The sequence below is a fragment of the Vipera berus genome (genome assembly GCF_964194415.1).
Source record: "Vipera berus genome assembly, chromosome: 7".
NCBI lineage: Eukaryota > Metazoa > Chordata > Lepidosauria > Squamata > Viperidae > Vipera > Vipera berus.
The window spans coordinates 27,424,461-27,443,159 of NC_138209.1; the positions used below are offsets into that span (position 1 = coordinate 27,424,461).

At 38.9% G+C, this 18,699-nt stretch overlaps 1 protein-coding gene across 3 annotated transcripts in view; it reads left to right on the top strand.

Annotated features, from left to right (window-relative positions):
• SH3D19 (SH3 domain containing 19) overlaps positions 1–18,699 on the top strand; it is an 82,331-nt gene that overhangs the window by 15,575 nt on the left and 48,057 nt on the right. For 2 of the 3 annotated variants that reach the window (XM_081333111.1, XM_081333113.1), the window contains exon 2: positions 11,901–11,940. In XM_081333111.1, coding sequence (XP_081189237.1) covers positions 11,901–11,940 — 40 coding nt within the window. Of the gene's footprint in view, positions 1–9,976; positions 10,217–11,900; positions 11,941–18,699 lie in introns of those variants that run through there. The other variant, XM_081333112.1, reaches the window with a different exon arrangement.

Below are 18,699 nucleotides of genomic sequence, written 5' to 3' on the forward strand. Positions count from 1 at the left end.
CAGGTTGGACTAGTCATAACTCACTTTTTTCAATGCTTTTGTAACTGTGAACCATGACTAAATGCATGTTTGTAAGTTGAGGACCACTCGTATTCAATATGCTGTAACTAAGAAAAACAATATCAATTATGGCTTAATACTGGAGTCCTTAAATATGACGCTCACGGATACCAGTGTGATATGTGTCACTTTTCTTATCCTTGGAACTTCCTATCCCATCCAACTTTTTTGTTTTTTGTTTAGACTGTGGAAGCCATTTTGTGAAGGGCAAGCATCCTTCACAATAGCTGCTATAGCATCCATACTAAACTTTTGAAATTTCAGATTAGTTCATTGAACTTGGATACTAACATTCTTGCAAATAATATTGCTGCTAACGTAGTCTTTTGACAAACTAAATCTGGAAAAATATTTTAAATGTCTAATACAGTGCCTAATACCAGTTTCATATTTTGAGTCTTTTTTCCTAACTTTTTCTTAGTAACTCCTCCCCATATATGTAGCACCAAGTTGTGGAACTAAGAAAGCTAACATACTATACTTTCACTGAGTAATAATCCTGTTTAAACTAGAATAAAATGGTACTTTAAAAAAATAACCTTTTTATTGAAAATATGATTAGTACTTATCAGTCTTTTTAAAAAGTTTCTTATTTTAAAAGATTTGCTATCATTTTGGGGTGATGTTTTAAGCAGTAAATCAGGTATGTCAAACTCGTGACGTCACATGACATCGTGCGATATATCAGAACTTTTTTCCCATTGCCGGCAATGGGGTGGGCGTGGTTTCCTCGTGATGCATCCGGCCGCAGGCTGGCAGTTTGACACCCCTACAGTAAATTATGCAAGTCCAGCTAAACTATTTGAAAACTTCAGATTAGCTGATTGGCCAGAAAAATTGCAGACTTAGCATGAAATCAATTTCTAGTCACTGTTGCTTAACAGCATGTTTCCTATACAGGCAGTCCTCGACTTGTGGCAATAATTGAGCCCAAAATTTCTTTTGGTAAGCGACACATTTGTTGTGAGTTTTGCCCCATTTTACGACCTTTCTTGCCACAGTTGTTAAGTGAATCACTGTAGTTGCTAGGTTAGTAACATGGTTGTTAAGTGTATCTGGCTTCCCCATTGACTTTGCTTGTCAGAAGGTTGCAAAAGGTGGTCCCATGACCTCAGGATATTGCAACTGTCATCTGAATTTTGATCATGGAGCCATGGGGATGCTGCAATGGTTGCAAGGGTGAAAAATAAGTCACTTTTTCAGTGCATTGTAACTTTGAATGGTCACTAATGAACTGTTTTAAGTCGAGGACTATCTGTAATGGCAGGCATGTTGTAGGCATATGTACGCATTCTACTTTCTCTTTTCTGTGTTGGAAGTGTGGGAGGCAATGCATTCTGGAAAGTATGTTGGATTTAAAATTTCCTATATTTTAAACAAAAACTTATACAAATATGTCGTGTCAAAAGTACACTATTTGTACTTTTTGATATTAAGAGCAATAAGAAAACACATTGTAAAGTTCCCTCCAGGAAAGATTTTGTGCAGAGTTGCCAAGTAACTTATCCTTGATATACTGTTCATATTCTGGCTTTCAAAATCCAAGATACTTAATAGTTTAAAATAGCTTTGGTCCTGCTGGATGCAGAGATTCAGCATTCTTCCATATATAGTAATTGAAATAACTTAATTGTGATATTTGATCATCATAAAAAAACATGTAGATAAATGATAAATAAAAATGCACTTCATCCTTGACCTTGTTAATGTATGAAATCTTTAATATTTAAGTTCTGTCATAATTGTACCATCCTGCCATTTCTTGCATTTAGGTTTGTTCATTTACATATTTTTAAAACTGCATTAGGCCAATAAGACAACTGAAGTCCATTTTCTTTCCATTAACTAAATAAATTAACTCTACTTTTGGTAAGTAAAATAGTTTGTGTTCACTGGTTATGTATTGTTTTATGTAGAAAACTAATGAACGTTTATTTGAGATTTTGGTGGTACCGTATATTATTTTTAATAATGGATCATATCTCAAAAACTGAATATTTATAGAAGAAATATTTCACTATTGCATTTGATGCAATTAAAAACACCATTAATTGCAATAGCTTGGCTGGTTTAAAAAAGAAAAGAAAATTCCTGGAACTCCTGATTAAATTGACTGTTCGAGTGAACTCTACCCTCTCCTGGAACCTCACACTGAAGTTCTCACAGAACCTAACGTTTTATAGGACACAGTTTGAAAAATAGTAGTGAAGCAAAGTTGACCTTGGAGGAGGTACATGGAGGGTGCTAGCAAATCATGTGCTAGCAAATTATGAGCTGGGTCTGCAAAATAAGAAAGCATGAGAAAGAAATTTAAAATTGCCCTTCCTTGAATCTCTTTGATATAAAAGGGAAAGAAAGGAATATGTTGTGAGGGTTTCAAGATTCTATTATTGTGGCCTATATTGATATAATATTTTTTGTGTCTGTTTCCTGAACTGGCCTATCTTGAGCTGGCATAAGCCATAGTATGGAAGATTATCATAATCACAGTGACATACGTAAGTATAAGAGATGGTAGATTTAATTGATACCAATTAAATACAAGTTGTCCTTTACTTATGACCACAATTGGAATCGAAACTTGTGGTACTAAGCAATGCAGTTGTTAAGTGAGTCGTGCCAATTTTACAGCCTTTTTTATCATTGTTAAGCAAATCACTGCAGTTGTTAAGTGAATCAGGTAGTCATTAAGAAAATGTGGCTTCTCTCATTGACTTTGCCTGTTGAAAGTGCTCAGAGAAGATTGAAAATGGCAATCACTTGATGCTGGGATGCTACAATCATCATAAATCTACGTTGGTTGCCAAAGGCCCAAATTTTGATCACATTACACAGACACTGCAACAATTGTTAAGTTCAAGGACTGGATTATGTCACTTTTTTCAGTACAGTTGTAACCAGTACTGAAAATACAACTATTTGTATTAAAATAATGTAACAGCGTTCTGTGCGCCTTTGGCGTCTAGTCATGCTGGCCACATGACCACAGAGACGTCCCCGGACAAGCGCTGGCTCTTCGGCTTTGAAACGGAGATTAGCACCGCCCCCTAGAGTTGGAAACGACTAGCACGCATGTGCGGGGGAACCTTTACCTTTAGCTTTAATGTAACAACCAGTTCTCAAAACAGAACCCTTTAAGAGTTTTTCCACTCATCATTAGTTGCACTCTATATAGCTAAACAGGAAAAAGTTCCAGAGCCACAATACCTGTGGGAAACTAGAGAGATGAAGCATCTATTCCTAAAATTACCTCTTAGAAGCATCACCCAGTTTTCACCTGAGTGAGATGATTGAAGGTGCTGTGTCTCCGTTTGGTTTTCGTCGCTCCTCTCTTGGACTTTTTCCCCACCTGGAAGGAAGTTGAATGAAAACCAGACGTGTTCTGGAAAACACAGATTTTTCACCGAACTCAACAAAAAATTAGGTATCTGTTGTGTATTACTAATTGTTATTTACATTAGTTAAACAGAAGTTACAGAGCTGAGGTAAAACCGCGGCAGCTTTTGACAGCTGTCAAAAGCTGCCGGGCGAAACCGCGCAAGCGCCAAAAGTGACAGCTCAACACGCGCTACAGATGACAGCTCCGAGCTGTCAAAACCAAACGAACCCGATTGGCGGAGACCACGGCGCGGGAGAAGACTCACCCGGGATTGGTCGATCCGCCGGCAGCTGTCAGTATAAATAGATGTCATGTTCCCTTGTTCTTTGCCTGGTTCAGAATAAAAGTTAAACTGTTAACTTGCTGTCTCGCCTGCTTCTTAGTTAAAGCACTGGCGACGAAGGTGGGATGCTGCTTGCTTAGCTGAAGTCACTACCTAAGGGGAGAAGAGATTTTTTCCCTTAGCCGAGCTGGTCACTTGCTGAAGTCACTGGAAGTCAAACTTCCATTCAACGCAAGCAGCGGCACCTCAAATACAGACAGCATGACGAACCACGGCCACATTCGAGAATTCGATACCCGCCACCCAGAAGGCTGGGAATCGCATCTGGGCCAGGTAGAAGGGTACCTGGTAGTCAAGAAGATAACGGATGACCGGGCCAAGGCGGCCGCCCTCCTCTGGCTCAGCGGCCCCGCCGTTTATGATGCCGCTGTGGGGATCTTCACCCCGGAGCCGGTCGCCACCATCTCTTATGCAGACCTTACTGAGGGGCTGAGTAAATACTTCATGCCCCTCAAGTCAGAACTCTACTGGAGAGTGAACTTCGCTCGGAAACTCCAGCTTCCTGACGAGCCAGCAAATGACTTCATAACCAGGGTCAGGCATGCCGCACGTCGGTGCCGGTTCCCGGATTTGGAAGACCGAATCCGGGACCAGATTGTCATAGGGCTAAAGGACGAACGGCTGAGGAAGAAGCTGATCGCCAAGCCTGAAATGACAATGACCGATGTGGCTAGAGAAGTCATCGCATACGAAGACTGCCACGGAGACGACCGACGGGTACCGGACAGCGGACCACGGGGGTCCGTGCACCAGGAAGACGGCAGGTTCAGCGGTTCTGAGGACGACGACGGCCCCACAGATATAGACGCGGTGCAACGGCGGTTCGAGAAACTGAGGATGCAACGCAACTACAGGGGGGGCCCTGCCAACAATCAGAGGGGGCCCAATTTCCCGACAAACAGGGCGAAGTGTGCCAGCTGCGGCGGAAGCCACCCCAGGGCAACGTGCCGGTTCCGCAGTGCCAAATGCCACGGGTGCGGGAAGACAGGTCACCTCAAAGCCCTATGCCGCAGCCGGAGCCGGGAAAACCTGCACGACCTGGAGGTGACAGCCGAAGGTATGGCCCCATATACACTAAGAGCTAGGCACAGCCCCAGAACCCCAGTGTCTAACGTAAGGGGGAGGGCGGAGAAACATACAGTCCACAACATCCTTAAGCCCAAAATCAAGGTGGACGTCCGGATTCAGGGAATTCCCTGTGAGATGGAGGTGGACTCTGGGTCCTCCGTCTCACTAATCTCTTGGCAAACGTACAGGGACATTTGTAACCGTAGTAGGGAAGGGCCCGCCCTTAGGCCCACCAAACTCCGCCTAGCCGACTTCCAGAAAACGCCCATTAAACTCCGGGGAAAAGCTTCCGTCCCCGTAGAGTTCAAAAAATTTAAAGGATCCCTTCCTATTTTGGTGACCCAAGAAAACAGAATAAGCCTGCTAGGATTAGACTGGTTTGAGGCACTAGGAATAGCGTTGACAGGTGTCAACGCCATTCAGCTGTCAAAATTGGAATCCGTCTGCCGTCAATTCGCGGACGTTTTTGACAGCTCACTAGGGAAATACACGGGACCGCCCGTATCACTTAAACTGAACCCAAATGTGATGCCTGTCAGAATCAAGGCCAGAAGGGTTCCCTTCGCTTTGAGGGAAAAAATAGAAGCGGAGCTCGACAGATTAACAAACTTAGGGGTCCTCGAACCGGTAGAAGGGGCCGAGTGGGAGACACCCATAGTGACCCCAGTTAAACCAAACGGCCAAATAAGATTATGCGCCGATTATAAAGCGACCCTCAACCTCGCTTTAAACGCACATGCCTACCCGGTCCCGGCTGTCAAAGACATCCTCGCGGCCATTAAGTCAGGCGCCATATTTGCCAAATTAGACTTGGCGCAGGCGTATTTACAGTTGCCTGTCACCCCTGACACTGCTTTGGCTCAAACAATAGTCACCCACAAGGGAGCATTCAAAATTAACCGCCTTCAATTTGGCATCTCTGCAGCCCCGGGAATCTTCCAGGAAATCATGGAGAAAACACTTAAGGGAATCCCCGGGGTCTGCCCATATTTTGATGATGTCCTAATTGCAGGGGAATCAGAAAATGACCTGGCTGACAAACTAACTAAGGTACTCCTAAGGTTCAGGAAGGCCGGTCTCAAATTAAAAAGAGACAAATGCTCCATCGGGGTGCCCTCAACAGAGTTCTTAGGTTTTAAAATAGACGCTAAGGGAATTCACCCCACGGACACAAAAATTAAAGCTATCAAAACAGCACCGACCCCCAAAAACAAACAAGAACTTCAGGCTTTCTTAGGGTTAGTCAACTTTTACCACACCTTCCTACCGCATAAAGCCTCCATTGCAGAACCCTTACATAGATTACTAGACAAGGGCAAACCCTGGACGTGGACCCCTGAGCATGATAAAAGTTTTAACCTCCTAAAAAACTTACTCTCCAGCAGCACAACCGTAGCCCTGTTTAACGAGCAGCTGCCCTTATGTCTCGCCTGTGATGCCTCCCCGTACGGCATCGGAGCGGTCCTAAGCCATTTAACTACAGAAGGAATACAGACCCCTGTAGCGTTCTATTCGAGAACGCTGTCAAAACCTGAGCGGAATTACGCTCAAATCGATAAAGAGGCTCTAGCTATAGTGGCCAGCGTAAAAAAATTTCATGATTACCTGTATGGCCGACCATTTACTATTTATACTGACCATAAGCCCCTGTTAGGACTCTTTACAGTAAACAGGCTAACACCACAAATATTATCTCCCCGCATCCTGAGATGGTCTACATTTCTATCGGCCTATTCATACAAACTAGAATACAGGCCAGGGAAAACCATGGGCCATGCAGACGGCCTGAGCAGACTGCCGCAGCCAATTGTTGACCCAGACCCAGCACCAGCTGGAAGGATACTGGCTATCTCAGAGCTGCCAGAATGCCCCTTAACTGTCAAAGATATCTCCGCAGCTACCGCGGCAGACAAAATCCTAGGCAGAGTCCTAGGCTATGTCACAACGGGCTGGCAATATTCACCCCAGGAACCACAATTCCAACCTTACTTCTTAAAACAAAAGGAATTATCCACCCATCAGGGATGTCTCTTATGGGGCTGCAGAGTAATCATCCCTGACAAACACAGGCTTAAGGTGCTAGATAGCCTCCACGAAGGGCACCCGGGCACCGTCAAAATGAAGGCTCTGGCCAGGAGCTATGTGTGGTGGCCGGGTATAGACAAACACATTGAGGCACACGTAGCTGGCTGCTATTCCTGCCAGCTAGTTAGAGCAGCTCAGCCACAGGCGCCCGTACATAGATGGGAAACGACAAAGTCACCTTGGTCCCGCATTCATATAGATTATGCAGGTCCGTTCCAGGGACAATCATTCCTAATTGTCGTAGACAGCTTTTCAAAATGGCTTGAAGTGGCGCCGGTAGCCAATACAACCTCCTCGGCCACTATACAAGTTTTAAGGGGATTATTCGCCACACACGGCCTCCCTGATGTTATAGTTTCCGATAACGGGCCCCAATTTACCTCCTACGAATTCCAGAGTTTCACAACGGCGAACTCTATTAGGCACACCACCTCGGCTCCCTTTCACCCATCATCGAACGGCTTGGCAGAGGTGATGGTAAAATCAACCAAGGAGGCACTGCGCAAGATCATCTCCGGCAACTGGCACCAACGACTGGCACAATTTCTTCTCTCCCAACACACCACGCCTTGCACAACTACCGGAAAGTCCCCAGCAGAGCTTCGCTGGGGCAAAAGATTGACCACCAGACTGGACCGTCTCCACCCAGACAGATCCCCTCCAGACCCAGACCTACCCCTCCATCATAGAACTCTCACCACTGGGCAAGCTGTCTGGGCGAGGAACTACGGGGGAGGGAACAAATGGACACAAGGGGTGGTCATCGAACAAACAGGCCCTTTGTCTTACATTATTGACATCGGACAAAATATACACATCCGCAGACACATAGACCAACTACGCCAACGCAGTCCTCAAAACATAGGGGGAAGGGGTGACGACGAAATACCGACAGAAGCACCGGCGCAAAGACTGGCACGACAAGACTCCCCTGATCGAAACATACCAATTCAACACCCCACTCCAATTAACGCAGATCCTGCAGAGCCAAACCCCCCACCCCCGGAACCAACCCAAGAGGCGCCAAGAGAACCAGAACATACTACCGAGGCTACCCCCCGGCGCTCCGAGAGATTAAAGAAACCTCTCACATACCTGAAAGACTATGAATGGGGAAAACCAAAGAAGAAACAGTTGGGGTAAAATCAACTCAATCAGAGGGAGGGGGAAGGGGTGTTGTGTATTACTAATTGTTATTTACATTAGTTAAACAGAAGTTACAGAGCTGAGGTAAAACCGCGGCAGCTTTTGACAGCTGTCAAAAGCTGCCGGGCGAAACCGCGCAAGCGCCAAAAGTGACAGCTCAACACGCGCTACAGATGACAGCTCCGAGCTGTCAAAACCAAACGAACCCGATTGGCGGAGACCACGGCGCGGGAGAAGACTCACCCGGGATTGGTCGATCCGCCGGCAGCTGTCAGTATAAATAGATGTCATGTTCCCTTGTTCTTTGCCTGGTTCAGAATAAAAGTTAAACTGTTAACTTGCTGTCTCGCCTGCTTCTTAGTTAAAGCAGTATCAGTTCTGCCAAACCAGTGCGAACCAGATGAAGCCCGCACTGGTTGTAACTCTGAAAAATGGTTAAATAAATGATTGCAAGTCAAGGACTATCAGTAAAAGCATTGTAAACAATAATGATAATGAAAGAGCTAAATCTAGGAGTGTGGAAACAAATGGTTCTGAGGATAAATAGAACCAATACCTAAACATAGAGTTAATCTTTCTTGATTTCAAGGTAAGAGAATGGCCAAATTTTATTGACCTAAAAAATCAGATTAAAGAGGGCTAGAATTTAAACCTTTACCCCAGTTTACATATAAAGACTGATTTGTACATTGTTCAATAGGCAGATCTTCTGTGCATATGTGGCTTGTCTTGTCGGCAATAAAATAACTTGGCTAGCATGTTATGCCTCTGATCTTCTGCTGTAAGCAAGTTCTTGAATATGGTGTGAAACATCTGGAGAGACAAGATTTAATACCATGCATTTTCAGCTTGCATTCTTCTAATTTTTTGATGAGGCAGAAAACAAACTTAGATCATGTTCTTAGTATACCAGAGTAAAATGATCTTCATTTTCTTTTCTTATGCAGGGATAAAATTAGAGACCTATGCAACAAAGAATTATGATCACCCTATATTGCTGATACTAATACTGTGTTTTCCCCAAAATAAGATCAGGTCTTATAATAATTTTTGCTCACTGATTAGGGCTTATTTTCAGGTGATGTCTTTATTTTTTTTTATGTACAGCAGACATGTCAAACACAAGGCCTGCGGGCTGTATCTGGCCCACAATGGGCCCATATCTGGCCCATAGGGCCGCCCTGGAGATGGTGAGGGACCAGCCCCCCGCTGCACTGGCCCCGGCCCAGCGCGGCAGGGGACCCAGAGGACATAAGGCAAGGAAACTCCCCCTTTTCCCTCACAGCAACCAATCACAGCTTAGGTTGTCAGGCTGCCTTATGTAGTGGCCAGCTGTCTTTAACCAATTAGCTATAACTATGTGTTCTTACTCATTGCCCAACACTTCACTGCTCTAGCTATTAAATTTTATATATGTTAACATCCATGTCTATTTATTATAATCTGCACACAACACTGTTTTAAAATCTGGAGTTGGATAATAACATTCTTGCAAATAATATTACCTCTGATGTAGTTCTTTGGCAAACAAAATCTGGAAAAATATTTTAAATGCCTAACACCAGTTTCATGTTTTGAGTCTTTTTTTTATAACTTTTTCCTAATAACTCCTCCCCATGTATGTAGAACCACGTTGTGAGACTAAGAAACCTAACAGACTTTACTTTCACTGACTAATAATCCTGTTTAAACTAGAATAAAATGTTTCGTTAAAAAAATTGAAAATATTTATTGAAATTAAGATTAGTACTTATCAGTCTTTTTAAAACATTTCTTACTTTAAAAGTTTTGCTATCATTTTGGGGTAATGGTTTAAGCAGTAAATTATGCAAGTCCAGCAAACTATTTCCTGTTTAAACAAAGAAAAAAAGGGGGAAAATGGAATAACATTCACTTCCTGAATGACAGCATTCCAGTTCTGAGATTGGCTACAGTATAACTGCCAATCAGAAGCCTCCTTAGAGGGATAATTTCGCATGCTGTTTACATGTTTTGTGGTTCTCATTCCTGGTGTTGTACAATTCGAAAAATGTCTTGATTCATTCTGCTGAACATCTGTATGATTATAAAAGTTTACTTTCTGCACAGCATAACAACATGAAAGGAAAGGATTGTATGCTCCTCTGTAATTTCAGGTATGGTAATTGCCAGGTTGTGGAGACAGAAAGAAAAGACATTTTTTCTTATATTTCCCTATGGAAAGCTTTTTTTAAAAAAACTAATTGTATTAAAGCTTACAAATAGATAAAAAAAATCTAAGAAAAATATAAAAAGTTTAAAAAAGACTACTAAAGGAAAGTAGAAGACAGAAAAGAAAACAACAGAAAAAAATATAATAGATGACTTCTTAAGGTTATATCTTGAATGTTGACTGTTTTTCAAACATAGTTTTAGTGCTAATTATTTAGGTTGCTATGTTGTCATGCATCAGTTGCTAGGAATAGACACTGACTAGTAGGTACTTTTGCTTGCAGAATAGAAAAATGAAGTATAGATTAAAACTACAGCATAGTTTGACAATACAAGAAATGAAATAGGTGAGGATATTCTGTTTATTAAGCATGATGTTACAGTGTAAGAAATTGTATTAAAAGCATTTTAACCTAGTTTGGCAGCTTATAACGTGAAATAAGACCTTTATGTGGTTCCAGATACTATAACTTAAAGTACTCTTTTGGAAAAATCCTTATACTATAACTTAAAAGTACTCTTTTGGAAAAATCTTTATATATGGAAAGGGGACTATATGTTTATTTATATAGCAGTTATAAAGCAATACATAGTTTATATATGCTATAAAAAGAAAAAGAAAGGAGGTTAATGGCAATACTTCTAATAGGATTTATCGCAGATTACTGTGCTAGTAATATTTATGTGTTTTTATATTTGAATAGCTGTATTTGTAAATTTCCTGTGAGAGCCAGTTTGGTGTGGTGGTTAAGGCATCAGGCTAGAAACAGGGAAACACAAAGCCAGCCGGGTGACCTTGGGCCAATCAATTTCTCTCAGCCGTAGGAAGGAAACAGTGGTACTTCTGAAAAACCTTGCCCAGAAAACTGCTGAGACTTGTTCAGGCAGCCTCTGAAAATTGGACAGGATTTTATGGAAGAAGAAAAAAATTATGTGAAAAAAAGTAGCAGAGAATACTGTATTTTGCAGAGGAAATGATCTGTCTTGGGAAACTATATTTTGATTATATATACAATAGATTCATTGTATTTTTAAAACTCCAAAGTATTTTCTAGTATAGTATGATTTATAACTAATGTTCAAGTCATCTTGCCCAGTACACACAGTCTTTACCCAATCTTACTAAAAAGAAAATAAGTACTAATAATACTTCTGTGGATAAAGAACAAAGAAAGGCTTAGATGCCTCCAATTCCAGAAGATCATGGAGAATCACGTAATAGAAATATAGTCGGTATTTGTAGGAACTGTTTCTGCCACTGAGTATTTCTCCCATCCTTTCCTAGGGTCTGCCAGCTGTGATTCATGAAATGATTCTTAGGCACTGACTAATTCTGTGGTGTTTTTTTTCCATTCCTCTGCTACATTCTTTGGAAAACTGTTGGGTTTTTAAAAGAGGACAGCATCTGTTAAACATAAAAAAACAAACTTAACAAGCATAAAAAAATTGTATTTCTGAGTGATACGCTTAAATATCCTCTGCAGATGTTTTTATTTCTTTCAGGCAAAGTATCTCCTACAAAGTAAAATCTAGCTTTTAAAAATATCATTTGAAAGTAAGTTCATATCTGAAGGATAGCTACCGGTAACTAAATTAACATTTTTTGTGGACATGTTTTTTTTCTTCTAGATCATTCAGAAAGAAATAAACCAGACCACCGTTCATCAGGGTGAGATTGTTTTCCTGTTTTTGGTTGTGTTTACGCTCTTCTATACTGTACCAAAAAGAATTTAAAATTTTGTAATTAAATGAAAATATTAAAAACATTAATTTTGCATTTTAGATTTGGTCTGGTAATTAAAGTGTATAAAGGATCACATGGAGTCCTTTCAGATTTCCAAATAGAGTAAATATTTTATTGGCTCCATATGTGTTCTCTTTCTATTTTTTGCATATAATTTTCTGTATATAGGACTGAGAAACAAAAAAGGAGTTCTAAAATATGCAAAGCTTTAATAATTGTAACAAAGGTACATAATTCTGCTTTTTTAGTGTTCAGTATGCCACTCAAAGACCAAATGTGCCCTTTAGCCTAGAAAATTTCTATATCCCTGACTCAGTACATTTTACAAACTATGATTAAAAATACCATATCATAATCTGTGAATGTAGCCACTGAAAAATATAGGGATATTATGGAACTTAAAATAACTACAATGTATTATTTTGTAGCATTTATTTATTGTATAATTAAGCATTGAAAACCATCCACATGTCCTTGTAGAATAGAATAGTTGATTAATCTTATGATCTTATCAATAAAATAAAAAAATACATAATCTTATTCTGGAATAAAATAGTTAAAAGAAAATATAGTGGTAAAATCAGTGCTTTTATTGTCATAGATGTTCTATGACAATAAAAGTACTGATTTTACCACTGTATTTTCTTTTAACTATTTTAACAGAGTTCCGGCACCTTTTTTCGACAGATTGTTCAAGTTTTAAAAGTAACTTTTGAAAAAAATGATATTTGGTTGAACTGCCCTGTTGAGCATAGCAGGTCAGCAGCAAAATCATTAAAATGGTGCATGCAGGCTGCTTGTGTGTTGAGTCCAATGCATGCGTACTTCATCCACGCTGGTAGTGATGGTGCTGTTCGGCTTTTGATTGGTCGTGTGCTTACTGGAGGCACACAACTGACATGTGTGGCTGTGTGTATAGTGATTGACTATGTGCAAAAGGTAAATAATTTCTTTATTTTAAAAAATTGTTGGTGAAAGTCTTTTTTAATTTTTAGTGTAAAAGTGTGACCCCAAATTTAAAAATGAAAAGAAATTACTAATTACTTCTCAACCACCGGTCCTAAGAACTGAATGTATACCGGTAATTTTTCAAATAAAAGATTAACAAGATGTGAGTTCCGTCACCTTTTTTCTTACAAAAAAAGCACTGGGTAAAATACATATGTGGAGCATACCATACAAGGAGCACAAGACGTTAAATGCATATCTCTCATGTTAGTCTATTTATCTTTTTTATGTATACAACTTGTATTACAGAACATTAGTCTCTGCTTCATTTTATCTATGATAATCTCAAAGATTATAAGCAATTTAAGATACCTCCTGAAGATACTAGCACCCACTCAGTAAATGTAAACAGTTCATAAATAAGAAAGATAGAGATAAGGTTCACTTGAAAATTGTTACAATAATATATGGGTAATGGTAAATTGTACTTCGGGTAAGCGTGCTTATACGTGGATGAATATCACTAATCAATCAGCAAATGGGAAATTTTACTTTTTTATAATTATAAAGAAATATGAAAGGGTTATAATCTGATTTGATTGCTGAGACAAATGTTTTTTACCTACCAAGTAGTTTGTTAATTTTAAACTACTGAATGCTGAGCCTTTTAAGATATTATTGCTAAAAACTGTTTCAGTTTTCTCACATTTCAAGGTTGGAAATGTTTTTGACTAGGACAGGGTCATATGTAATTTAACTAAGGGCAATATGTGTCTTTAGGGCCGTAATCTTATGTCTAGTAGTTTAACGTGCTTAAAGCATTGCTATTCTTTGTTTTTTTAACACAAGGAATATAGGTGCCAACAGCAAGGAACTTAGTAATTACTTTACTTGACTTTTTTAGTGTATACCTTGAGGTGATATGAAAGCTTTAATTGGCCTGCTTTTCTTGTAAGATTTTTTATAATAATTACTCAAACTTAGTTGAAACTGTGCAGTAGGAAACTATCATAGTTGAATCAAGCTTATAAAAATACACCAGACTGAGGAGTGTTGTGTTAAATATCTGTGTGACAGAAAAGAACATTTATACCTCCAACAGTGTGAAATATGACAGCCATACTTTAGACATCACTCCTGTAATTTACAACAATTAATAAACTTCAGGTTAAAGACACATGAATATTCAGAGCTAAGAAATGCCTCTGTAGAAAGGAAAGTTTTATGTGGATAAGACAACTCTTTACACTAGGCTTTATAATTTATCACTTCTAATTTCTAATGTAGCATGTTTATTAAAGTAGCTAGTGCACAGGAGTCAGAAATGATTTTAAAAATACAAATAAAATTGTAGCTTTGCTAACTGAACTTAAGCAGACTTAGGTGGCTAAACATATCAGGAATCTTAATCTTTGAGGAAATTAGAGAGCAGTGTTCTAACACAGAGGTCCCCAACCTTTTTAGCACCAGGGACCGATTCCATGGAGTGAAGTTTTTCTGTGGACTGGAGAGGGCATGGTTTCATGTACTGCCTGCATCCTGCGGGTGGGGCTTTGCTTGTTTGTGTGGCCCGGTTTCTGGCATACTGTGGCCCTGTCCTAACACACCAGAGATAAATCCAAATTGAACAGTTAATAACCTTGGGTAATTTGATCAGGTATATTTCAAGTGAATCTGTTTCAGTATCTCTTTAGTATCCACCTGAGCTATTACAAAATAAGGCTTACCAATATTCTGAGCAATGAAAATAAAAGTTCCCTAAGTTATGTTTATTTGACTATTGTAACTTATATTATTAAAAGACAACCTGCTAGAGACAAAATATGGTACTTAATGATAATTTGAATTTGTCCCAGTCTCTGAATGGTAAAATAATTCTATACTGAGGTTATTCTGGCAAGTCACTAAGGCATGTAGTTGTAAAGCTCTTGGAAATAGATTTGGATAATGTTTCTGATAGGGTTTGACACACCCTTAAAAATGGTTTCTACAGCCTGAAAGCTACATACATCCAGGTTTCTGGATACCTTAAATATTAGCCTCTACATACTGGGGCTGACTTTGGGTCAGTCACTCTCTCTTAGACCAACCTACTTCACAGGATTGTTGTTGTGGGGAAAATACGAAACGGGTTAGGGTTAGGGAATGTTAGATATGTTTGCTGCCTTGAGTTGTTTGTAAAAAAGTAATAAAAATGGGATACAAATAAACAGTGCTTTTTTGTAAAAGAAAAAGGTGCTGGAACTCACACATGTCATACAACCCACCTTGCCTACCCTACAAGGTTCCATCCAAAAAAGGTGCTGGAACTCTGTTCTGAGCGTTCTATGAGAAGAAAAGCCCTGCAAATAAATAAAATAAAAATATGTAGAAATGAAGGTAAATATTGGTCAGCACTTAAAAATGAGAGTATCAAGGGTTAGGATGTAAGAGTTTTGTGTTAGGATATAACAAGTATTGTTTTCTTCAATGTAATGTAATAGAAATGTAATTAGAGACAGGATAACAACATTAAACATTTTGTTACTATAGCTCTGCACACTATACTACTGCATTTGGAAAAACAAGTTTAGAAGAGGTGTGGTTGTATTACACTAATTTAGAACGTCTGTACATTGCATATTCATAAATGGCCACTCTTGAACAAGTTTGTACTTCAAAATGTATAAAGGGTGTAACTCAGTTGAGTCAAAGAGAATTTGGAACAAGCTGTTACTGAACAGAAAAATAATGTTTTTGTAGAAGAGATTCTTTATTTTATAAAGTTTTTAATCTTAAAATAATCTAGTATAAAATATGGAAGAACTGCTGGAATGGATTCTCTGGATCTTAAAAACTTAAAGTGTGAAGTTTTAAGTATTAAAATTGTTTAGATTCCGATCCACAAAGCTTATTTCCAAACACATTTGTTTTATAGTATTAATGCTTCAACAATAAATCTGTTGTTATCCTATTTTCACTTTTGTTTTATTGGAACCCATAGTGGTTTAATTTAATGTTTTTATCATATTGCTATACTGTACAGTGTTGAAATATACAGTGTTGTGCCTTATTTTATGTTGAGACCCCAAACTAATTTGCCCATCTGGGAGAGCTAGTACTTAAGAACAAAACTAATTTTATGAAGGATAATTCATCATTAATATTTTCTCTTAGTTTGAAATGAGGAATAGATGAAGATCCAGAAAACCAGCCAGTGATTCACGCCTATGTGAGATAACAGAATCGTAGGGATTTTTAACCTCCTCTGTTATTATAAGAACAACTGCAGATGCTTTCATGAATTTTTTTCTTCTTGTTTGTGCTGGTAATTAAGAGCCTAAGAGAATTAAAACAGTGATGAGCATGTGGTGTTGTTGTTGACAATAGGTGACAAAAAAAATTAAAGGTCCTTTTGTAAGCATCTTTTTAGAAATGAACCTTATCACATTTGGTAGATTTTATAATGCCTACAAAAAATTATTTTTGCCACTTCAGAAATTTCTACAAAAATATTCTTTCTTCTCAGTTTTCTGTATTTCTGCTTAAAAAGAGAAGAGGTTATTTATTCCTACTCAGAGCAGGAATCTTCAAAATTATAGTAGAAAATGCACCTAGTCCGCAAGGGACACTATTGTTTGCCTTTACTTCTGGAGTCGCTGATCAAGTCAGCTCAGATTTTCGGGAAAGGGCGGTATATAAATCTAATAAAATTAAATTAAAATTAAATAAGGGTTAGAAGCTGTAAAGTGAGAATGTTTGCCTCTCTTTTCTTCTCTTGATGAGTTGAAAGGATCAGAAGGATTGCTGAAGTGATATGATGCACTGAATAGGAAAATAGGATGTAAAAAATAAAAATAAATGTTCTACTACAACTTCTAGACCTATTTCCTCTTATTCTTGGGTAATGTACAACCTGTTAAACAGGCTTTTTTCCTCCTGTATTATTCTCCTTCATAGTATATGCATTAATCTGTTTTCAGTTAGGCTTCATTACCAAAGCACAATAAAATTATATAGATCAATTTAGTTGAAAATTTTTCAAGTTAACGTGAAATATATTTCAGGATAAAAATATAAGAGGGAAAGAGAACCATGTCAGTTAACATTGTATTATGTGGACCTCAGCAACCAAATATCAACATCCTGCTGGTGCTGCCCAGAAATTTTTGAAATAACACTTCATGGATATTTTTCAAAAACTATGTGCAATTTATTGCTTTAATAGTAAGCAGAGAAACTAAATGTTTGTGGTGACAGCTGTTTTATTGTATATACTTTTCTAGGGTTTCCTTTTGTTTTTTATTTTTATTTTTTGCTAAAGCTCAGCAGGCAGTAGATCAAAATAAAGCTATACAGATTAAAACAATAGAACATAAAATAGATTATATTACTTTTATATAGAATTACTTTATCTAGTTACCAGTCCCTGGATGGGTTAAATGAGTAATCATGTGAAGGATTCTGTTTTTAGTTAGTAATTTTATTGAGGTTTTTAATAAACATAGTTAAAATTAATGCAAACTAAGCTAGAAGATAAAAAAGCTCAGAAGTTGCAAAAAAAAAGAAAAAGGCAACAAAGACAATAATAAAAAGTGGTTTTCAACCTTCATCACACCAACATAAGCTAATATACTAACTTTTCTACCTATTTTAATATTAAAAACTTACAAAATACCCATCTTCAGAGCCAAACTGTATCTAAACATAATACAGAAATCATCCTCTTTTCAATCATAGTTCATCAGTCTTTTTAAGTTACTAGAAATATCAAACATGCCATAATAATAATAATAATAATAATAATAATAATAATAATAATAATAATAATAATAATAAAAAATAAAGTTGGAAGGGACCTTGGAGGTCATCTAGTCCACTCCCCTGCTGGGGCAGGAAGCCCTATACCAAATGGCTGTCTAGTCTCTTCTTAAAAACTTCCAGTTTTGGAGCATTCAACGCTTCTGGAGGCAGGTTGTTCCACTGGTTAATTGTTCTAACTGTCAGGAAGTTTCTCCTTAGTTCTAGGTTGCTTCTCTTCTTGGTTAGTTTCCATCCGTTGCTTCTTGTCCTGCCCTCAGGTGTTTTGGAGAATAGCTTGACTCCCTCTTCTTTGTGGCAGCCCCTGAGATATTGGAACACTGCTATCATGTCCACCCTCATCCTTGTATTCATTAAACTAGACATACCCAATTCCAGCAACCGTTCCTTATATGTTTTAGCCTCCAGTCCTCTAAACTTCTTTGTTTCTCTTCTCTGTACTCTTTGTAGAGTCTCAACATCTTTTTTACATCGTGGTGACCAAAACTGGATGCAATATTCCAAGTGTGACCTTATCAAGGCATTGTAAAGTGGTATTAATACTTCTTGATTCTATCCCTCTGTTAATGCAGCATAGCACTATGTTGGGTTTTTTGGCAGCTGCAGCACACTGCTGGCTCATATTTAAGTGATTGTCCACTAGGACTCCGAGATCCCTCTCACAGTTGCTACTATTGAGCAAGGTACTCCCTATACCACAGGTCTGCAACCCGCGGCTCTGGAGCCGCATGCGGCTCTTTCAGTCGTCTCCTGCGGCTCCCAGTCCTCTGCCATGTGCAGTCCCCCCCAAAAAAAGTGGGACTAAAAAAGTTCAACCAATCAATTCAAATATGCAGGGTAGGTGCATATCTCGCCTTGGCTCCACTCTTCAGTCAAACCCTGTTCTGCGCATGTGCGCATGTACGTGCACGCGCACATATTTTTTGCGGCTCCCAG